This window comes from Bos indicus, chromosome 2 (assembly GCF_029378745.1).
Source record: "Bos indicus isolate NIAB-ARS_2022 breed Sahiwal x Tharparkar chromosome 2, NIAB-ARS_B.indTharparkar_mat_pri_1.0, whole genome shotgun sequence".
NCBI classification, from domain to species: Eukaryota; Metazoa; Chordata; class Mammalia; order Artiodactyla; family Bovidae; genus Bos; species Bos indicus.
Window position 1 is genome coordinate 25,156,757 of NC_091761.1, and position 24,240 is coordinate 25,180,996.

At 40.0% G+C, this 24,240-nt stretch overlaps 2 protein-coding genes across 2 annotated transcripts in view; both read left to right on the plus strand.

Moving 5' to 3' along the window:
- The window catches only part of METTL8 (methyltransferase 8, tRNA N3-cytidine), a 174,063-nt gene extending 165,252 nt beyond the window's left edge, over window positions 1–8,811 (plus strand). The window contains exon 10 of the mRNA XM_070799098.1: window positions 8,681–8,811. Within this exon, the coding sequence (XP_070655199.1) occupies window positions 8,681–8,688 (8 nt within the window). The 3' untranslated portion in view covers window positions 8,689–8,811. The remainder of the gene's footprint in view (window positions 1–8,680) is intronic.
- The window catches only part of TLK1 (tousled like kinase 1), a 249,020-nt gene continuing 233,511 nt past the window's right edge, over window positions 8,732–24,240 (plus strand). Inside the window, exon 1 of the mRNA XM_070799047.1 lies at window positions 8,732–8,867. The gene's annotated coding sequence lies outside the window, so the exon portion shown is untranslated. The remainder of the gene's footprint in view (window positions 8,868–24,240) is intronic.

Here is a 24,240-nt window from a genome sequence, read left to right on the forward strand (position 1 = left end):
GCTTCTTTAGCCAAATAGAGCCTAATCAGGAGCATGGGAAAATAGAGCAGAAACAGGTCTCTTGGTTACTAAGGGATGAGAAAACAGTGGATGAAGGACCGTGGTGTGTGTGTCTGTGTGTGTGTCTCTCCTCACTTTTCTCTCCTCTCTTCTCTCTTTGTTTTACCCACTCAGACGAGGTCTTTTGGTAGACAAAAACATCAAGAATTAGAGTTCAAGAGAGTTTGGGTTTGCAAATAATTTAACCTTGTCTTCTTTTATAGCCCTCTGGTGGTTTTATTTTCCAGGGTCTGATTTTAATACTAATAGCTACAATTTATCAACCCCATTCCAGTACTCTTGCCTGGAAAATCCCATGGACAGAGGAACCTGGTAGGCTGCAGTCCATGGGGTCGCTAAGAGTCAGACACGACTGAACGACTTCACTTTCACTTTCACGCATTGGAGAAGGAAATGGCAACCCACTCCAGTGTTCTTGCCTGGAGAATCCCAGGGATGGGGGAGCCTGGTGGGCTGCCATCTATGGGGTCGCACAGAGTCAGACACGACTGAAGCGACTTAGCAGCACCAACCACTTACCAGGAGGCACAGAATTGTTCTAAACAACTGAGCGTATTAACTCACTCAATCCTCAAAGCAACCATTGGGGGAGAGACTATCATTATAATCAGTTTATAGATGAAATAAATCTGAACGGGAATGGTTAAGTATCCTTAAGGATCCAAGATCGCATGCATAGGAAAGGGCCAACGAAGCTTCAAACTTCGGCCGTCCAGCTCCAGAACCTGTGTCGTGTCTCTTACACAGCAGCCTCTTCTCTGTAAGGGGGAATGTTTTTTTCTAAGCCCTAGACTAACAAAATGACCAAATGATTGTGAGAAACTGTACTGTACTTCATGGAAGAGGATAGGCTATCCAACAAAATCTTTGCTGTGACAATCTTCTGTTGGAGTTGTTTTGTTTATGAAACAACCTAAAGTGAGCTGAATGGCCTTGAGTTTCATTTTTTGACTACTGAAAGGAATTGAATAAGGAACAGTTATCCTGAACCACCGTTAAAGATGCATATTTCTTCAGGTTCAAGTAAGGCAATCTTTATGCTTGGACCCCAGACTCAGTACATTATGAGGTTCTCAAGGAATTCCAGTAAGATACCTTTGAAAGTGAAGAGAAAGTGTTAGTCACTCAGTTCTGTCCAACTCTTTGCGACCCAATGGACTGTAGTCCACCAGGCTCCTCCATGCATGGAATTTCTGCCATTCAGTAAGTCATACACCCTGCCCACTCCAACATGTTGACTATCAGTATAGAGGGACTGGCAGACTCTTCCATGATTACTCTAACTCAGCCCTTGGGTAGTGGCTGCTCCATTACCTCTGCTATTCCTGTATCATTTAGAATTCTCCTCATCTTTTGCTACCCGTTCCCTCATTACACTGACTCTCTATTATGGTCAATAATTCTTTATATTAAACTTCCTCTGTTGAAATTACTTTCTGTTGTCCCTATTGTACAATTTGAATGTTGATCCCCCTCAACTATATAGTTTAGATAACTAAAGGACTCTGTTTAGTCAGGACTCTTCTGGTTGCAGTAGAGAGTAATCTAATTCAAATTAACTTAAATAAGAAAGAATGTATTGGTTCAAAACACCAAACCGCAAAAAAGACAAAAAGGAAAGGTTCGGGAAACAAACACTACCATGCCTTTGTCTTTTCTTTCTTTCTTTTTAATTGAAGTATAGTTAATTTGTAATGTTGTGTTAGTTTTAAGTATATAGCCAAGTGATTCAGTTATATAGACATACACATACACACACACACACACACACACACACATATATATTCTTTTTCAGATTCTTTTCCATTATAGGTTATTACAAGCTATTGAGTACAGTTCCCTGTGCTATAGAGTCAGTCCTTTTGTTTGTCCATTTTACACAGAGTAGTGAAGAAAGCTGAGCACCAAAGAATTGATGCTTTTGAACTGTGGTGTTGGAGAAGACTCTTGAGAGTCCCTTGGACTGCAAGGAGATCCAACCAGTCCACTCTGAAGGAGATCAGTCCTGGGTGTTCTTTGGAAGGAATGATGCTAAAGCTGAAACTCCAGTACTTTGGCCACCTCATGTGAAGAGCTGACTCATTGGAAAAGACTCTGATGCTGGGAGGGATTGGGGCAGGAGGAAAAGGGGACAACAGAGGATGAGATGGCTGGATGGCAACACCGACTCTATGGACGTGAGTTTGAGTGAACTCCGGGAGTTGGTGATAGACAGGGAGGCCTGGCGTGCTGCAATTCATATGGTCGCAAAGAGTCGGACACGACTGAGTGACTGAACTGAACTGAGTGTGTATATGTTAATCCCAAACTCCTAATTTACCTCTCCCAATCCCCAGCTATTCCCTTTGGTAACCATTAATTTGTTTTCTATAAGTTGGCTTCTCTTCTGTACAGAAGTCCATTTGTATCACTTTTTAGATTCCTCATATGTGATATCATACGATACTTGTCTTTCTCTGCCTGACGTACTTTACTTGATATGGTAATCTCTAGGTCCATCAGTGTTGCTGCAAATGGTATTTTATTCTTTTTATGGCTGAGTAGTATTCTATTGTATATATGTACTACATCTTCTTTATCCATTCATCTGTCAGTGGACATTAAAGTTGCTTCCGTGTCTTGGCTATTGCCCATGAACACTGGGGGGCATGTATCTATTCAAGTTAGTTTCCTCAAGATATATGCCCAGGAGTAGGATTGCAGGATCATATGGTAACTCTATTTTTAGTTTTCTAAGGAACCTCCATACTGTTCTCCATAGAGGCTGCTCCAATTTACATTCTCACAAACAATGTAGGAATGTTCCTTTTTCTGTCCTCCTTTCTACCCCATACCTTGCTTCTGATTTTTTTTCCCTGCATGTGTTCTCATTATTTCAGGACACCTATAACTATCATCCAGAACCATGGCTACATTTGTCTCCAGCCTTTATAATGCTGTATGTGACTCCCACCCTAACCCACAAAAAAAATTTTTTTCTATCATCTCCTGTTAGAAAAATCTTGAGAAAGACACTTGACCTAGCCCGAGCCACATGCCCATCACAGACCAATCACTATAGCCATCCTGTGTCATATGCCCAGCTCTATGGCCAGCTCTATGGCCAGAGAAGTAGGTAGAGTGTTTTGTTTTGTTTTTTTTTAAAGAAAGAAGATGGTGTTTTGAGCTGACGAAACTATAGTTTTTTTTTGTTTGTTTTTAGTATTATAGATTCAAGCTTCATGAACTAAAAAAGAGAAAGTATTTCTGGTTAAAAACAAAATATTATTCACAGCTCTTTGGTGGATAAATAATGACAATCACCTTCATCAACCAACTGACCGAGAGGTAAAAACTGTTAGCACATTTTCCCAGCCCAACAAGACATACATGTAGCAAGTGTTCTTGGTTACCTGTTGAAAGCTGGTCGCTCCCATGTTGCTTACCAGTAGAACCCTGATTAGCTTCATCCTTATCATGGCCAAATAAGCCCTCTCTAGCCTGCAAAAATGAGCCTCTGTTAGCAAAACCCATTGTATAATTCCATTTTTCTTGCCATTGATTATTTAGGAATGGGTATATGAGGCACTTCTAGCAAATGATTTGTGAAAAAAACTTCTGGAATGAGTGGTAGCTTCTGGGAGTTTCTTCTCTACCTGTGAGGAAAAATTTCCCTTTTTGATGCCTCTACTTTGCTCTATGAAGGAAAGATTCCTGCAGATGAGGCAGCCATCTTAGAACCATAATGAGAAGAGCAAGGTAACAGAAATCAGCACATTGGGGATGGAGCAAGAACACATGGAAAGAGCTAGTCTTTGACGACATATTTGAGCTCTTAAATTGACCAGGCCGAAATCACTCTACTTTCAAAATTCCTGTTTGGAAAAATTAATTCCTTACTGTTTAGCCACTTTCACTTAGGTTTTTCTATTATATACAACTTAAAGCTTTAGAATTAAAACCTGAGACATCACTTAACATCAGCTTTACACCAGGAAATAGCATGTTTGCTTGGGAAATCAGATCCTTTTATCTTATGAAGAAATAAGGCAAATATTAGGGGTAAAAAAAATCAATTGGAGTGGACTTCCCTGGTGGTCCAGTGGTTAAGAACTACTTGCAAATGCAGGGGACAAAGGTTCAATCCCTGGTCCAGGAAGATTCCACGTGCCATGGGGCAATTAAGCTCATGGGTCTTAACTACTGAAGCCCATGCACCTAGAGCCCTTGTTCTGCAACAAGAGAAGCCACCCCAATGAGAAGCCCGTGCACTGCAATTAAGAGTGGCCTACACTCACCACAACTAAAGAAAGCCCATGCACAGCACCAAAGACCCAGCACAGCCAAAAATAATTTAAAAGCCACATTAATTAATTTACTAATTTTAAAAAATCAGCTAGAGTACCTCTAACCTCAGAATCACCCAATATAATTGGGTCAACTCACACACACAATCTGATGTGTCCACACAGATTTAGATCCAATCCATATAAAGCAAATGTGCCTCTCTTTACAAGTAGATACGGCCTTCAAACGACAAAGAAAAAAATCCACCTTTTCAAGGCAATGTCATTTGCCAGAGAGACAGACATAGATGAAATCCATTATAGCCTTTACAGCCCATGTGGGCATCTCTCATTTGGAATGCCATCTGCTGAGCTCTTCCAAAACTGTTCTCGACAGGTAATCCTATCTGTGAGAAATGCATTCAACTGACATGCAGCTATTTGATTTCTCTCAACAGGAGTGAAGTGATATATATCTATATATAATATATACCCCACATTGATATCTTCCTTTTATAATTTTTTCTATGCTACACAGCTTAGCCCTTAAATGTATCCTGATTCTTTAATTTTTACCTTTTTAAAATGTCTTCTTGTTATGCAGATTACAATTTCCTAGGAGGCAACATAATAGGGGAAATGTGGGCTTTGTTCTCAGAATCATAGCTTAAAATCTTAATTTTTTCACTTACTACCTTTCTAACTTTGATCAAGTTACTTAGCTTCTGAGCCCCAGTTCCTCCCCTATAAAATGTAAATAATAACATATTCTTTCACAGTGGCATCACTTAATTTTATATAACATTTTACTCTGTACGTCATCACATTTTTAAGGTCACTGACCTTAAGTCAGACAGGGATTTTGAATGGAAGAGAATATTATCCCCTGATTCTCAGTGCTGGGCTCTCAGTGGAAAGCAGTCGACTCCATATTTTTTCTCCTGATCTCATAGAAGAGTAAAGGGGGTTTCAGAGCCTTCTGATTCATCAGTAGTGATGACAGAGCTGACATAGAAACTCTTCCCACTATAATCACATAAAAATTCTGGATAAAATATTACTAAATCATTTTAATGTGAAAAAATGAATAAAGAAAAAAGAGAAATAAAATGATGAATTCTGGAAATAAAGCAAAAACTCAAAGCCAGAGTAATAAGAGCCAGAAGTCACCAACAGCTCAGTAACAGTGACAGTCACTCAGTTGTGTCCGACTCTTTGTGACCCCATGGACTGTAACCCACCAGGCTTGTCTGTCCATGGGATTCTCCAGGCAAGAATACTGGAAGGGGTTGCCATTCCCTTCTCCAGGGGATCCCAACCCAGGGATCAAATCTGGGTCTCCTGCATTGCAGGCAGATTCTTTACCATATGAGCCACCAGGGAAGCCCACAGCTCAGGGTCAGGACAAGCCAGGATATTGGCCTAGGGAATGGGTGCTGAGTGGCAGCAGCCATAGTCTGAGGACTCTGTAAGATTTCCATGTAGGGTAATCTACCTAGAAACTTCATAATGAAATGGTAGAACATTAAAGACAAAGGGAAAAATCAACAATAAAGAGAGACAGATTGCCTACGTTGAATCAACAATTGGATAGACAATAAAATAGAGGTCAGAGGCAAATGGAGTTAATGTCTTAAAAGTGCTAAGAGAGGGACTTCCCTGGCAGTCCAGTGGTTAAGACTTAATGCTTCCAATGCAGGGAGTGTGGATTCAGTCTCTGGTTGGGGAACTAAGATTCCACGTGTTACAGGGTGCAAAGAGAAAGTAACTGTCATCTTTGTATATGCCTGATAGCCAAGTTTCAAAATATGAAATGCAAAAATGAACAGGGTCAGTTTACAAATCCAGAATCATAGTAGATTTTAATACATGTATCTAGAATTGATAGATCGAAGAGTCAAAAAAAATCAATAAGCTTCTAGAAGGCTTGAACTACACAATTATCAGCTTCATATAAATACAGTACTTAACCATGAAAATCATAATATACCCATTCTTTTCATGCACACATAAACTTCTTCAAAAACAAATCATACATTAGGCCATAAAGAGAAATACTATAAAACTAATGTATTTTCTCTAAATAAAATTTTAAATGAATTATTTAAAAGATGGTAAATAAACAGAACCCTCCTGTATTATAGATACTAAAACACATACTTTTAAATAATTTACTTTTCAAAGAAACATTTAAGATAGAAATAAAAAATATGTAGAACCAAATGACAATGAAAATACCTTTTATTAAAATTTGGATACATCTAGGAGAGACTAAACTTAAATGTACTTATATCAGATAATAGAATGTTAAAAAGCCATGAGATCAATGTTCAAGAATCTAGAAAAAGAGCAAAAGGGTAAATTCAAAGGTCACATGATGGCAGCAAAAAGGAAAAATAAAAACAAGACTCAGTTCAATTCAGTTCAGTCGCTCAGTCGTGTCCGACTCTTTGCGACCCCATGAATCGCAGCACGCCAGGCCTGCCTGTCCATCACCAACTCCCGGAGTTTACCCAAACTCATGTCCATCGAGTCAGTGATGCCATCCAGCCATCTCATCCTCTGTCGTCCCCTTCTCCTCCTGCCTCCAATCCTCCCAGCATCAGGGTCTAGAAATTCATGAAATAAAAAATGAAGAAACAGCTGAGATAATTCTTACATTTTGAAAGACTAATAAAATACAGAGGTATTTGGTAACAAACCAAAAATACAAATAATGATATTAGTAATGAAAGAGACTCATAATTATAAATGAAGAAAGAACATTTAAAGCCACAAGAAATTTTTATGTCATCACATGAAATTGCCAATATTCAAATTTTTGCCCTTATAAAACCCCAATTCCATGTTATTATGAACAGCAATAAACTAAAACATTTGAAAACATAAAGTGAATAATTTTCCAGACAAATATAAAAGACCAAAATTTTAAAAAGAAATTTTAAAGATATAATATACTTTCAGTCATTACGGAAATTAAATTATAGTTTAAAAAAAAACCCATCCCCCAAACAGAGTAAGATCCAGATAGTTTATACCCTAGTATTTGCAAACTTTCAAGAAACAACAGTTGATGTCTACATATTCCCTTCAAGAAAATAGAAAAATGGAGGGAAAAAAAAATGGAATCTATCCATTCCACTTTAAGGTATCAACCCTAGAGAAATTCTCACATGTGTGTGTATACAAGGATAGGAGATACATCCTGTAATGATCATGACCACTAAGTTTATAATATCCAAATCATAATAATATCCAAATGTCTTTCAACAGAGGAATGGAGAAATAAACTGTGGACATTCATGCCATAGTCAAAATAAGTAAATCATAGCTATGTGTATCTGCACAGGTAAATCTTAAAATATTGATATTCAGTAAAAAAAAAAAAGTTGCAAAAAATGTACACAGTGTTGCCATTTATAGAAATCTTTTAGTCTTATAAAAGTAGTGTCTATATATAAACAACTGCAAATTCTTTGCAGATATAAAGGTAGTTAAAGTATTGAAACATACATAGCAGCAACACTTAGGATTATTGTTAAAATGAGGATGAAATGAAACAGAAGAAGGTTGAGGAAGGAATTTCAACTATATCTGTGCCATTTTATTTGTAAGGGTTAAGGTAAATAGTTGTAGTGGGTTGAAGAGTGCCCCCACCCCCTGAAAGATGTGTTCCACCAAAAGCCTGAGAATGTGCCCTATTTGGAAAAAGGATCTTTGCAGATGAAATTAATATAAGGATCTTGAGATCCTGATTTCGGGTAGGCCCTAAATCCAAGGACAGGTGTAGTCACCCTTCAGTGTCCACAGATGTTTGGTTCCAGGACCTTGTGGTATCTACCTAAATTCAGGGATGCTCAAGTCCCTCACATAAAATGGTGTAGTATTTGCATATAACCTATATACATCCTTTGCCAGTATAATTTTAATCATCTCTAGATTACTTATAATATCTGCTGCTGCTGCTGCTAAGTCGCTTCAGTCATGTCCGACTCTGTGCGACCCCATAGACGGCAGCCCACCAGGCTCCCCCGTCCCTGGGATTCTCCAGGCAAGAACACTGGAGTGGGTTGCCATTTCCTTCTCCAATGCATGAAAGTGAAATGTGAAAGTGAAGTCGCTCAGTCGTGTCCGACTCTTAGTGACCCCATGGACTGCAGGCCACCAGGCTCCTCCATCCATGGGATTTTCCAGGCAAGAGTACTGGAGTGGGGTGTCATATCTAACACTATGTAAATAGTTGTAAATACAATGTAAATGTTATGTATATAGTTGCAGGCTGTTTGGCAAATTAAAGTTTTGATTTCTGAAACTTTCTAGAAATTTTTTTTTTCTGAATATTTTTCTATCTGCAGTTAGTTGACTCTGTGGATGCAGGACCCATGGATACCAAGGACTGACTGTATCCTTAGAAGAAGAGAGAAGGCAGCAGACACCAAATCCTGGCAGCCGCCACAATGGGATGGCAAAGATTCTCCCTCTGAGCCTCTCCGGAAGGAATCAACTTTGCTGACATATTGATTTTGGACTTCTGGAATAACTGTAAGAGAATACATTTTTGTTGTTCTAAGCCATGAAGTTTGTGATAACTTGTTATAGCAGCCCTAGGAAACTAATACAATGGAGCAAAAAGTGAAAATATGTTAAATCTGGGAGGCTTAGGAGTACTATTATCTGTATTTTCTATGTATTTCAAATAACCTATATATGCTTTAAAATCATGAGTTATTTGAAATACGTAAAAATACAGATAAATATCATAAATATATAATATATCATCAAGCCTACGAAAAAATTCTTTTTCTTGTCTCCCAACTGCTTTTGGCTCTCAAAATACACACAGACTGTACAGTGGGGGATACTGACCGACTTCTGCCCCATTTCTCCTTTATATAACTGGCCATTTCACCAAATAGTGTTTATAGTTCTGGCTTTTCGTGTTCTCCATAGAACATTCAGTAATTCTTGCATCAAGTCCAGCATTAACATTTTCAAGAATGGTTACACAAAGTTTTCTTTATTCTGTTATTGTTTATTCAAGACAATGGAGTGTTATTTAACGTGTTTGTGGCAGTTAATGGGTGAAAGGAGGGTGAGCTTCTGGAAATGTATGTTAATTTTTCATAGTAATCATTATGGAAATAATTACCTTTTATTAGCCCTTTATACTACGAAGTTGCCTTCCCCTGGAATATAAATTTGACCTGCAGTATGAACTCCTGAACAGAGGTGGCCCCTTACTAACATGGGTGGAACTTAAGGAAGGGCCAGAAGAATAACAAGGTCTTAGGCATCAGAACTGGAACTTTAGGCAAAGTCAGAAAGTCAGTCTCTTTCTCTGTCAGTCAGCCTGCTTTACTAACTAACTTGTCGAGCCTCTGACTCAAGATGGCATAGGGTGCCTGGTGAGGTACCATTTTAGAAAATCTTTTAGCGATGTCTGTGTTCTTGGGTGGGGACAATAACTAATCCAGGAGTTTCATTATTAATGAGGGAATCCTTTGAATGCACCCTCCTTAATCATGCAAATGTAAAGGTCATTAGCACCTTTCTCTTAATGGAAAGACTTCTTGAGACAGAAGAGCAGAGACCTTCTGTTTTTCGAATTAAAGTTCAATAGCCTATCAAGGTCAACCAACATGGGCCTGTCCTCAGGAAGAACCGGACACTACAGCTTCCAAAAAATGTGGCACCAAGAAGGAAGGGCAAGTATAAACTGGTGACCTGGATTAAACACAAACTTCCAACAGCTGGATTCTCTGTGAGACCCAGCTCTCCCGCGTTGTGTTGAATAAGTAAATGCAAGTCAACCAAGGTTTGATCTTGGATGCCAAGAATGAGAATCCAGGCTAACTGAGATGGGCAGGCATCCACCAGCCAGCACGAGATCAGCGCTGAAACATAATGCAGTGTAACAGGGACAAGACTGATACTGCTAGAGAACCAATCACATTTCCAGTTCTTTCTTTTTGAGGTTTGACTAAGTGGATCATTTTGTACCAAGAAAGACCCTGAGAGTCTCGGACAATTCAAGGGGAAATCCTCACAGGGGAGATCCTAGAAAAGTTATACGTGAGAACATGAGAAAATTACTGAAAAATTTAAAGGTGTAGGACGATATTGTTCCTTACATTAAAAAAGTACACCTTACCAGTAGCATTGACTTTTCAGGTCAAGAATCTAGCACTGAGTGAATATCCTTCTGGATCCTGCACTTAAATATCCAAATGAACAGATCTAATTACCTTGCCCAGGTAAGGTGTCCGATTCACACAATGCAACTAGGACTTTAGGAGGCAGAAGGCCAGTTGTCAGTGGTGAGTGGGCAAGTATCGATAGAAAGGCTAATATTGACATAATATTAGCGTAAATAAAGAGATGAGCAATGTTGCATAAAAGAGCACAGACTGAGCCAGAAAGACATGAGTTTAAATGCTGGAGAGGTCATTTCTGAGCTGAATCACTTCAGGAAAATAAATCTTTCTGTGCCTCAACATCCCTATCTATAAAGCGGGCAAAATAACACCAACCTAATAAAATAGTGAATGTTAAATAAGGTAAAGCTATAAAATACCTTGTACAGTTCTTGGTACATAGCCTGTTCTCAGGAAAAGATCGATGTTATTTTCAACTCGATGAACAAGAGTTAGGTCTTCTTTTCAAAGTGTCTCTTCCGTTCCAGGGTATTGTTTTCTGAGGTTGTAAATGCTTTGAGATTCTTTGGGAAAATGTACTATATTGGGAAGAAATTTTATTTGTATTGTGTTTCTGGCTCAATGACTTGTCATTGAGATAAGTAAGACCAGAGAGGACTATATTTTTCTGGTTGTTTGTCCTGTAACTGTGAGTGCGTTAGTCAGAATTCTTATGGTTGCAAATGAAAGAAAGTCAACTGATTTAAATGTAAAAAGGATATTTACTGACTCATCTAAATGAAAAAAGCTCCAGGTTGTAGTTTTGAGATTATTTGGATCTTGGGCAATGGCACCCCACTCCAGTACTCTTGCCTGGAAAATCCCATGGACAGAGGAACCTGGTAGGCTGCAGTCCATGGGGTCACTAAGAGTCAGACACGACTGAGTGACTTCACTTTCACTTTTCACTTTCATGCATTGGAGAAGGAAATGGCAACCCATTCCAGTGTTCTTGCCTGGAGAATCCCAGGGATAGGGGAGCCTGGTGGGCTGCTGTCTATGGGGTCGCACAGAGTTGGACACGACTGAAGCGACTTAGCAGCAGCAGCACACAAAAGAGAGAGTCAGGAATCTCTTAGTTGTGCTTTCCTCTACAGCTGCATTGTCTGACAGGCTCTGCTGAAGTGGTAGCAAAGATTCCAAAAACAACTCCAGGCTTGCATTCTATCCACTGGAAAGAAAGTATCTTTGTAAAGACTTCAGCACAAAACCTGAGGGGAGCCTCTCATTGGCCCAAGTTGGTCACGTACACGTTTCTGAACCAGTTATGACGACAGGATATATTGACATTCTAATTGGTCAACTTTGGGTCCTGTATTCATCACTAGAGCCTGAGGATAAGGGTGGGGGTCAGCTCTTCGTGTTGAAAGGCAAAGGGAGCCTCAACGTATTACTGGGACATTTTTACTTAAAGAAAGAGGATGCGGATGGTACTCCACATGGGGTACCATGCGGATGGGGAGGGAAACAAACAGTTCCCTGCAGAAGGAACTGAGGCTGTGGGAGGAAAGTTAAAACAAAGTGACTACACTCTGGTTTTTTGTTTCAACAAAATAAATATATATCTGTCTCATGGTGGCTACTGAAATATATTTTCTAATCCTATTTGAAAGAAATTATGTAAGTCAGACCAATACTGTATTCTTAGATGACAAACATGAGGCCAGGGACATGAAAACTGACTTACCAAAAGCTGTGAATACATTTCATAAGAGTAGTTTCACTCTTATCTGGTTGATTTTTGTGTGTGTACATGACCACTACCCTAACCAGCTCATCCTGTAACAAAGGAAATTGCCTTCTGTCACTTTGCTTGTATGAAATATTTCTGGAGGTGGCTTGCCAACTTCAGCCAGAATTATAGAACTAATGAGTTTTTAGCTACCATATGCACAGAATGTAATAATAGCAGGTTCTAGGCAAATGTTGTCTACTTGCTTCTGGGAGTGCTTTCCCTCCATGATATGAGCAGATGCCCGAGGCTCTATTAAGAATTCTGTTTTCTTCATAAATCTGTACAGTGACATGAAGTCCTCATATTCTAGTGAAGAGATTTTTATACGGAAAACATAGCCCTTGTTACCCTGTTTCTCCTAGAGATTTAATCTCTGTTATATAGAAACTGGCCCTTCTTATTTCAGAATTGAGTACCAGATGCTTTTTACAAAATTTGGCCAGTTTGAAATTTCTGATGGGACTTCTACTCTGCTGATGCCTTACTGATCTATGTGAAAGCAAACAAGATTTTAACTTCCTAATATTTCTTCTTTTTTTTTTTTCCTAATACTTCTTGATACTTATATTAAAATGGCTATTTGGATCTAGCACAGTGCTTTGTGCATAATTACTGTAACAGTCAGATTAGGCTAGATTAGGTTGATTGTAACAAATGATCCCAAATTTCAAAGGCTTACAGTAACAGAAGCTTATTTCTCATTCTTACTACATGTTCCACCATTTTCCATGTATTACCATGCAGTCTGCTTCCTGGGGGCTCTGGTATATAGGACTCCATCAAAGGAAATCCCTAAATACTCACAGAAGACTGTAAGGGGTGGGTAGATATCATATAAATTTATAAATTAGGATGCATTACTTTTAGAACTAAAATGAGAAAATTCAGCTCTATCCATTGATAGTACCTAGAAGCAACTAGCCCAGTAGCAATGAGTATACTTAGTGATGAGCCTTGGGTTCTAAATTCACTAATGAAAAATACCAGAACTTGGAGAAATGGCTGACTCTAAGTTTGGGTCAGGTAAAGATTATTCCAGAAATTAAGGAGGCCTTAAGAACACATGTGTAGGGGCCTTCCTGGTGGTCCAGGGGTTGAGAGTCTGCCTTGCAATACAGGGGACATCAGTTCAATCCCTGGTCCTGGAAGATCCCACATGCAACTAAGCCCATGTGCCCAACTGTTGAGCCCATGCTCTAGAGCCTGGAAGCCACAACTCCTGAAACCTGTGCACCCTAAAGCCTGTACAACAAAAGAAGCCACTGCAATGAGAAGCCTGTGCAATGCAACAAAGAGTAGCCCCCATTCGCCACAACTGGATGAATCCCAGGTACAGCAATGAAGATACACCCAGCCAAAAATAAAATAAATAAACAACAAATCTTAAAAAAAAAAAAAAAAAAGAACACATGTGTATCCACTCAACAACTGATGGACATTTGGATTGTTTCCACTTTGGGGCTTTTATAAATAATAAGGTATGAACATCCATGTACGGGTTTTTTTATTGATATATGTTTTCAATTTTCTTGGGTATAAACTAAAGAGTGGAAAGTTGGGTCATGGTAACTCTATGTTTAACTATTTAAGGAAATGCCAAACCATTTCCCAAAGTAGCTGCACCATTTTACATTCCCACTAGTAAGGTACAAAGCTTATAATTTCTCTACATCCTCTCCAGAATTTTTTTTCCTTTTTTTCTTGCAGCCATCCTAGTGGGTGTGAAGTGGTTATCTCACCATGGTTTTGATTTGCATTCCCTGATGACTAATGATGTTAAGCATCTTTAATGTGCTAACTGGCCATTTTAATTTTTTCTTTGGAGAAATGTCTGTTCAGATCCTTTGCCCACTTTTTTAAATTGATTTTTTTCTTTCCATTGTTGAGTTGTAAAAGTTTTTTATATATGCTGCATATAAGACCCTTATTACATATATGATTTGTAAATATTTTCTCCCAGTCTGTGAGTTGCTTCTCACTTTCTTTTTTCTTTTTTTAATTTTTGGCTACAATGAAACTTTGTTGCTAAATGCGGGCTTTCTCTAGTGAGTGGGGGCTACTTTTTGTTGCAATGCTTCTCATTGCAGTGGCTTCTCTTGTTGCAGACCATAGGCTCTAGGGTGCATGGGCTTCAGTAGTTGTAGCACATGGGCTTAGTTGCTCTGCAGCACATGGGATCTTCCCAGACTAGGGATCAAATCCATGTCCCCTGCATTAGCAGGCACATTCTTAACTACTGGCCCACCAGGGAAGTCCTGGATTCTCAATCCTATTCCATATACATATATATCTAGCCTTATGTCAGTATCATACTGTCTTGATTACTGTAGCTTTGTAGTAAGTTTTAAAATTGAGAAATGTGAATCCTCCAATTTTGCTCTTTTTTTCAATATTGTTTTCAATATTTTCAATATTCTGAAGTCCCTTGTATTTCCATATGAATTTTAGGATTAGCTTGTCAAATGTGTTTTTAAAAAGTGAGATTTTAAATAGGAATTGTGTTGAATGTATAGATTTGGGGAATATTGCCATTTTAACAATAATAAAGACTTCAGATCCATGAAAATGAACCATCTTTCCATTTATTTAGTAATTCCAAGGATAAGGATTAAGAATTAGGAAACACAAGGTTTTGCTTAACTACAAATTCACCCTGATATCACAAAAGCTTAACATCACAAAGACTTATTTCTCATTCAAGATATATGTCCTGTGCAAGCTGATGGGGGGTGGGGGCATGGTGGGGGAGAGTTGCTGCAGCATAGTCATTTCAAGACCCGTGCTAATGGAGGCCATGTCATCTTGTACCTCACCAACTGGAATATATGGCTTCTGAGTCATTAAGAGGAAAATAGAACTAAAGGTTGTGCACCAAGCTTTTAAAATCTTTAATCAGAAGTATCTTTTGCTGCAGCTGATTGGCTACCACTAGTCACATGACCCTGACTGACCATAAGGAGCCTGGGAAATGGTAGGAAACACATGGATATTTAGTGAGCAGTGAATATCTGTCATGGACTAAATTATGTCCCCCTCTCAATATTCATATGTTGAAGCCCTAACCTCAAGGTGACTATATGTGGAGACAGAGCTTTTAATGAGGAAATTAAGGTTAAATGAGGTCCTAAGATTGAGGCCCCAACCCAATAGGACTGAGATCCTTATAAGAAGAGGAAGAGACACCAGAGATCTCTCTCTTTCTCTCTCTACTACATTCGTACAGAGAAGAGGCTATATGAGGACACAGTGAGGCCATCACACAGGTGATTGTCTACAAGCCAGGAAGAGAGGTCTTACCAGACTACCAACTCTGCTGGCACCCAGATCTTGCATTTCCATCTTCCAGACTGTCTGTTATAAATAAATGTCTATTATTTCAGCCACCCAGTCTATGGCACCTTGCGATAGCAGCCCTGAGCTGACAAATACCATGTTTTAACCACAGAGAGGGAGGGAATACTAGATAATGGATTTAATCATATTGTAGAATGCTTTAAACTAATCTATACTTAATTGTGAAGCAGTGGAAAGCTTTGGGTTTTTTAACAGCTTGTACGTCTTCTTTTTTTATCCAGGGAGTTTATGAGGGTTAGAAGAGGAGTGCGCTGGCATCATACACACACAGCTAAGCTCTCCTTTAAATGTGTGACTCACACAGATGATTGAAGTTATAAGTCCAGCATCCAGAGGCTTCCTTTGTTTATTTATTTGTCAATCAATTCTGCCTTCAAATAGGCTTTTTTTTCATTCCCTTGCTCCTTTATGTTCTCCCAGAGTAGCTCCCTAGAGGAAAAGTGGAGCACTATTACTGGAAGGAAAGAGGATGTATACTGATAAGCAGTAACAACCAATACTAATTATACTCCTCAGTATGAGAAGAGGCAGAGTAACTACAACAAAACTATGGGCTCTTTCCTCTCTGCTCCTGAGAATGTAGAATGTTCTGTGTCGCTCAAATCTGTCTCTTTTCTTAGAGATTAATACCACATGAGCCCAAACTATTCTCTGTGAAATTTTTAAAAAATATAATGCTAGGGGTAGAAAGAGGAATTTGGCGGGGGGGATAGTTTTGTTTGTTTGGCTTGGTTTCTCCTTCTCCCATATCACTATCTATGCTGCAAATTATCCCACAATTTAATCATCAAAACAATAAACATTATTATGTCTCATATGTTTTTGTGGCTCAGGAAATCTTGGCTGGGTAATTGGGCAGTTCTGAGAATGCTCTCATTATTTGAGACTTGTCTGGGGCTCCAGGATCTACTTCCAAGGTGGCACACTCACATGGTTGGCAGCACAGTACCTGTTGTCAATGGGAGACCTCAGTTCCTCTGCAGATGGGCCTTATCACAGCACTGCCTGCGTGTCCTCACATGATGGTTGGTCTCCCTCAGAGCAATCTGTCCAAAAGAGCATAGCAGAAACTACACAACACCTTTAGTGACTCAGCCTGGAAGTCACACACTGTCACTGCTCCACCACATGTTGAACACAGAGACCACCCTCATTCATTGCGGGAAGAGATTACAGAAAGGCTCACATATCAAGAGGATAGGATCATATCAAGAGGAAAGGATCACCGGGGCTCATCTTGGAGGCTGGAGACCGTGCTGCTCCTTCCCCTGTATCTGTGGTGGGCTGGAGAATGGCACCCCCAACGATAGCAGATTCTTATTCTGAAACCAGTGTCATCTTACATGGAAAAAGGACCTTTGCAGATGCGATGAAGTTAAGAATATTGAAGTAGAAGATTATCCTGGATTATCCAGGAGTGCCCTAAATGCAATCACAATGATTTTGTAAGAGAGAAGCAGAGGGGGATTTGGCACATACAGAAGAGGAGAAGGCAGTATGACCACAGAAGCAGAGATTGGAGCAATGTAGCCACAAGTTGGGGAACACCAGCAACCACCAGGATCTGGAAGAGGCAAGGAATGGATTCTCCCCTAGAGATTCCAGAGGCACTGCAGTCCTCCCAGTACATTAATTCTGGCTCAGAACAGCTGATGGCAGACTTCTGGCCTTCAGAACAAAAGAGAATCACTTTGTGGGTGCTGTTTTTTCTAGGGATTGTCTTTTTCTTTTTGTCTTTTTTTTTTCCAATAATTAGAGACTATTTTATCTTTTATATATCATAGTGATTACGAGGAAGATCTTGAGAGTCGATTGTCCTGGATTTGAATCCCAGCTTTGCCATTTACTGGGTTTTCCTGGTGGCTCAGAGAGTAAAGAATCCGCCTGCAATGCAGGAGACCTGGGTTCGATGCCAGGGTCAGGAAGATCCCCTGGAGAAGGGAATGGCTATCCGTTCCAGTATTCTTGCCTGGAAAATTCCGTGAACAGAGAAGCCTGGCAGGCTACAGTCCATGTGGTCTCAAACAGTCAGACACAACTAAGTGACTAACCCTTTCACTTCACTTTCACTTTGCCACTGACTATGATTGTAATCTTGGGCAAGTTTCAGTGCCTCGTTTCCTCCAAAATAGGGTTAAAAATAATACGTATCTGAAATGTGTCAAGCTTTTTTAAAAATTGTGGTAAGACATACAGAACATAAAATTTATCATCTTAACTATTTTAAAGTGTACATTTAGTTCTTAAGTACATTCATATTATTGTGCAGCTAATCCCCAGAACTGTTTTCATCCTGCAAAACTGAAGGTCTATACCCATTCAGTAACAACCCCCACTTTCTCTCCGACTGGAAACCACCATTCAACTTTCCATTTGTGTGAATTTAACTACTTTCTGTTGTTTTCCGACACCAAGTTTGTGTTAGTTTGTAATAGCAACCACAGGAGACTAAAAGAGCATACTTTTACCTTTTTCTCTACGCTCACACAATCTCAAATATACATAAATGTACATAAACAGTTCCTGCACACACATACATACACAGGAATTTTTTGTCATTGTTTTATAAAAATGAGACTGTATGACATACTTTTCTTTGCTCTTTTCACTCCATATGTTCAACAAATTTACTCTCAGAATACTCGTTTCATTCTTTGTCTTTGGGCAAACCTTTTTCAAGTACCTTGATAAGCCTTCGTTGGATACTAACGTCTGCAGCATGCTCAGAGTGCTTGTTCTACAGTTTGACGGTGGTGCACGGTCTCTCGTGATCAGCTTTGGGGTGTGCTTCTCCCTCCTGCCATCTGCTTTTCATACCTTCCTCCATTCTTTAGCACCTCCACCAGAGGGGGGCAAGGAATTGGAAAAGAGGTGGAGCATTACTTGAAGATAGATGAGTGGAATAGGAAAGCCCAGAAAGCAAATCAACACGGTCATGTTTACATGTGTGATGGGGATTCTGAAAGACATTTTGATGACTAATATTTATCAAGCTGTCTGTCACTTTGAAAGGTGGAATGTTATTCACTGTCTACTCTTGATTTTTAAGACTTATTGTCACATTTTTAGATAGTCCTGGCAAAGAGTAGTCCCTTAGTAAATGCTGGAAAAGTTCACTCAATCCACAAAGATTTATTCATCACCTACAATGTGCCAGGAATCCAGCCAAGTTCTGAATGAATGAACAACTCAGGTTCTCCTCCTTGTCCTGCCAGTGCTGTTCTGTGACACTGCTGTCATTGGTAGTCAGGAGGGAGAAGGGAGAGAAAGGCAGAATGAAGGCCTCAGTCCGATGTCAGTTTCCTTGGGCTGCCACAGCAAAATGCCACAAAGCGGGAGCTTAAAATAACAAAAGTGCATCGTCTCCACAGTTCTGGAGGTTAGATGTCTGAAATCAAGGTGTTGGTTGGCAGAACCACATTCTTTCTGAAACCTGGGGGGACTCCTTTCTTCCTAGCTTCTGACTTTTCATTGGCAATCTTTGGTGTTTCCTGCCTTGTAGCTGCCTAACTCCAACACCTACTTTTGTAGTCACATGGTGTTATCTCTGTGTGTATCTGTCTTCAAAGAGTCATCTTTTTCTTTGTTTTTTAAATTGAAGTATAGTTGATTTACAATGTTGTGCCACTCTCTGCTGTACACCAAAGTGACTCATTATACACATATAAACATTGTTTTTTAATATTCTTTTCCATTATGGTTTATCACAGAATACTGAATGTAGTTCTCTGTGCTATACAGTAGGCCCTTATTGCTTACCCATTCTAAATGGAATAGCTTGCTTTACCGACCCCGAACTGCCAAGCTTTCATTCCCCCCACCTTGACAACCACAAGCCTGTTCTCTGTGTCTGAGTCTGTTTCTGATTTGTAGAGAAATTCATTTGTGCCATATTTTAGCTTCCATATGTAAGCGATGCCATGTGGTATTTGTCTTTCTGTTTATGACTTACTCTACTTCGTGTGATAATCTCTAGTTGCATCAATGTTGCTGCAGATGGAATTATCTTGTTCTTTTATATGACTGAGTAGTATTCCATTATGTGCATGTACCACATCTTCTTTATCCATTCATCTGTCAGTGGATTTTTAGGTCATTTCCATGATTTGGCTATCGTGAAAAATGCTGCTATGAACATAGGGATGTGTGTATCTTTGAATTACAGGTTAGTCTGGGTATACCAACAGGAGTGGATTGCTGGATCATGTGGTAATTCTATTTTTAGTTTTCTGAGGATCCTCCATACCGTTTTCCATAGTGGCTGTACCAATTTACAATCCTACCAGCAGTATCAGAGGGTTCCCCTTTTCTCCACACTGTCTCCAACATTTGTTATTTGTTGACTTTTTGAAGATGGCCATTCTGACTAGTGTGAGGTGGTTCCTCATTGTAGCTTTGATTTGCATTTCTCTAATAATTAGCAATGTTGAGCATCTTTTCATGTGCCTACTAGCCATCTGCATGTCTTCTTTGGAGAAATGTCTATTAAGGTCTGCAAATGGCCATCTTCTTATAAGAACACCAGTCATATTGGGTTAGGGGCCCTCCCTATTGCAATATTACCTCATCTTAACTAATTGCACCTTCAACAACACTATTTATTTTTATTTACTTATCTATTTGGCTGTGCTAGGTCTTTAGTTGCAACATGTGAACTCTCAGTTGCAGCCTGTGGGATCTAGTTCCCTAATTGGGGATTGAATCTGGACCCCCTGCATTGAGAGCTTGGAGTCTAAACCTCTGAACTGCCAGGGAAGTCCCTGAAATGACTCTCTTTCTAAAGGTCACATTCTGGAGTACTGCGGATTTAAGACTTAGAGATATTGGCAGTGGAGAGCGGGAAGGTTGGGCACAATTCAGCCCAGGACAGTTTCTGATTGTTAAGTGGTTCAATAAAATATTGAATCATGGATTTAATTAATCTGGAAGATTGTTGTCCTCTGTTAAAAAAAAAAAAAAAGCAGCACAAAATTCCACCCAAGGGCCAGAGTTAGTTTGAATCCCACCTTTACCTTGTACTGAGTGGTGTGATCTTGTCCAAACTAATTAATTCTTGGTACCTCAGTTTTCTTGTCTATAGCATGATGATAATAGTATGTATGGGACTGTTGTAAAATGAAATAATACCAGGAAAGTCCTTATAATAATTTCTGGCACACAAAGAACCCTCATACATGTTAGGTTTTGTGGGTTTTTTTCCTCAATTAAAAATGACTTACCATGAGTTGACTGTGTGAATGCACCTACAAGAGCCTCCTTCTGAGAGAAACTGGACCTAGAGTGAAGGAACAGCTGCTCAGTATACTTCTCACTGCCTATTCTGCTAAGCTGTCTTTCCTGGCTTCTGGCAGACTATAAAGCCAGTAGACTTCCAAAGTTCCCAGAGAAATGTTTCTTCTTTCTTTTAGACCATCACCCTCTAAAGAACAATTGATTAAATATGTCACAGGCAATATGTTACTGTTAGGTGTTCGTGTGTGTGTGTGTTTGTATATACAATTGAAATTTTCTTCAGTTCCTTTTGGATGGCAACTTAAGATGCCCTGTAGGCTTTATCAGAGAAAGAGCAATATATAACCGCGGTGCCCATCTTCCCTGCATGCTAAGTCATTTCAGTCATGTCCAACTTTTTGCAACCCTGTGGAATGTAGCCCACCAGGCTCCTCTGTCCATGGGATTCTCCAGGCAAGAATCCTGGAGTGGGTTGCCATTTCCTCCTCTAGGGGATCTTTCTGAGCCGAGGATTGAACCCACATTGGCTCCTGCAATGCAGGCAGATTCTTTACCACTAGTATCACCTTGGAAAACTGGTGCCTGTGTTGGACATTGTTGAAAGCAAATTGCAGCATTTGCTCAGCCTGGAATGACCTCCCTCCAGCCTCAGGAGCGCCAGAATGTAGATGTGATCCTCTTGGAAAGATCCCCGAGGAAAACAGAAGACCCCTCTTACAGCCGACAAGACACTCCATGTTTATGCAGGAAACCAAGACACCGTGCACCATCCTTGGTCCCTATGACACTGAGTGTTAGTCTTTAGATAGGTGGGGTCGACGGGGTAATGGGAAGAATTGAAAGATTGCAGAGGGAGTCAGGCTTCAACAAAATTAAGACCCACTGTCTTGTCTCACCTCACTTAAACATCAAAGAATTGTTTAGCTAGAAGGCCCTTGAGGGTTCACTAATTCAGCAGATAAGCCAAAGTATAGTAAATAATTTGTTACAAATACTAAGAGCACAGTTTGTGAGTGATTGACTGTTGGATTGATCACTACATTCTACTTTGATTACTAAATTCAAAGTTCTTAGCTTACAATGGTTTTCACAGTGAGGTTCCAGGACTACCAGCATGAGCAGCAGCATCTCATGGGACTTTAATAGAAATGCAAATTTTCAAGTCCTTCCTCAGACCTACTGAATCAGAAACTCTAGTGTGGGTCCTGGCAGCACTAGAGGTTACTCTGGACTTCCCCGTAGCTCAGATGGTGAAGAATCTGCCTGTAATGCAGGAGACCCAGGTTCAATCCCTTGGTCAGGAAGATTTCCTGGAGAAGGAAATAGCAACCCACTCAAGTATTCTTGCCTGGAGAATTTCACGGACAGGGGAGCCTGGTGGGCTGTAGTCCATGAGGTCACAAAGATTACTCTGATGCCCACTCCTGTCTGAGAACCACTATTAAAATGGAATTAATTTAACTCAGTTGCCATCCAGGTGTGCTTTATCAAAGGAGAGTGAAAGGGATGAAGCTGTGTACAGCTAGTGCCCAGGGAATGGAGCCCCAAGAGCTATACAAATATACATGCCATTTTCAGGAATCCCATGTTAAAGAAAAAGTTATTCATGATACTTGTTAAAAGAAAGACTGTTCAAGGGACTACCACAATAGGGTGTGTTGGAAGGGAGGTCTGGCTCACTTCCTAACACAGCAAGGACAAGTGGAGATTTATAGCCAAAGAGCAAGATGGGGATCAGTGTCTGGAAAATTACTAAGACGGAATTCCAGTTGAGCTATTTCAAATCCTAAAAGATGATGCTGTGAAAGTGCTGCAGTCAATATGCCAGCAAATTTAGAAAACTCAGCGGTGGCCACAGGGTTGGAAAAGGTCAGTTTTCATTCCAATCCCAAAGAAAGGCAATGCCAAAGAATGTTCAAACTACTGCACAATTGCACTTATCTCACACGCCTGCAAAGTGATGCTCAAAATTCTCCAAGCCAGGCTTCAACAATATGTGAACTATGAACTGCCAGATGTTCAAGCTGGATTTACAAAAGGCAGAGGAACCAGAGATCAAATTGCCAACATCCACTGGATCATTGAAAAAGCAAGAGAGTTCCAGAAAAACATCTACTTCTGCTTTATTGACTATGACAAAACCTTTGACTGTGTGGATCACAACAAACTGTGGAAAATCCTTCAAGAGATGGGAATACCAGACCATCTTACCTGCCTCCTGAGAAATCTGTATGCAGTTCAAGAAGCAACAGTTAGAACCGGACATGAAACAACAGACAGGTTCCAAATCGGGAAAGGAGTACATCAAGGCTGTCTATTGTCACTCTGCTTATTTAACTTATATGGAGAGTATGTTATGTGAAATGCCAGGCTAGATGAAGCACATGCTGGAATCAAGATTGCTGGAAGAAATATCAATAACCTCAGATATGTAGATGACACCACTCTTATGGCAGAAAGCGAAGAAGAACTGAAGAGCCTCTTGATGAAAGTGAAAGAGGAGAGTTTAAAAGCTGGCTTAAAACTCATCATTCAGAAAACTAAGATCCTGGCATCTGGTCCCATCACTTCACAGAAAATAGATGGGGACAATGGAAACAGTGACAGATATTATTTGGGGGGCTCAAAAATCAGTGCAGATGGTGACTGCAGCCATGAAATTAAAAGATGCTTGCTCCTTGGAAGAAAAGCTATGACAAACCTAGACAGCATATTAAGAAGCAGAGACATTACTTTGCCAACAAAGTTCTGTCTAGTCAAACCTTTGGTTTTCCCAGTAGTCATGTATGGATGTGAGAGTTGGACCATAAAGAAAGCTGAGCATCAAAGAATCAATGCTTTTGAACTGTGGTGTTGGAGAAGACTTGTAAGAGTCCCTTGGACTGCAAGGAGATCAAACCAGTCAATCCTAAAGGAAATCAGTCCTGAATATTCATTGGAAGGACTGATGCTGAAGCTGAAACTCCAATACTTTGGCCACCTGATTCGAAGAGCTGACTCACTGGAAAAGACCCTGATGCTGGGAAAGATTGAAGGCAGGAGGAGCAGGGGATGACAGAGGATGAGATGGTTGGATGGCATCACTGACTCCATGGACATGAGTTTGAGCCAGCTCCAGGAGTTGGTGATGGACTGGGAAGCGTGCATGCTGCAGTCCATAGGGTTGCAAAGAGTTGGACACGACTGAGTGACTGAACTGAACTGGACTGAATGCGATTGTTGCTAGACTGACTCAACAGGATTCTTGCTGAAGGCAAGCCAGGGTAATAAGATATTGAGGGTGGGGGATGAGGAATTTGATCAGATATCAAAGGTGCCAGATTTTCCACTAAACTGACCCAGCAGGATTCTTGCTTAAACTGGACCAGTGTCTCAAGGACAGAGCCTGGGGTCAGGGCCT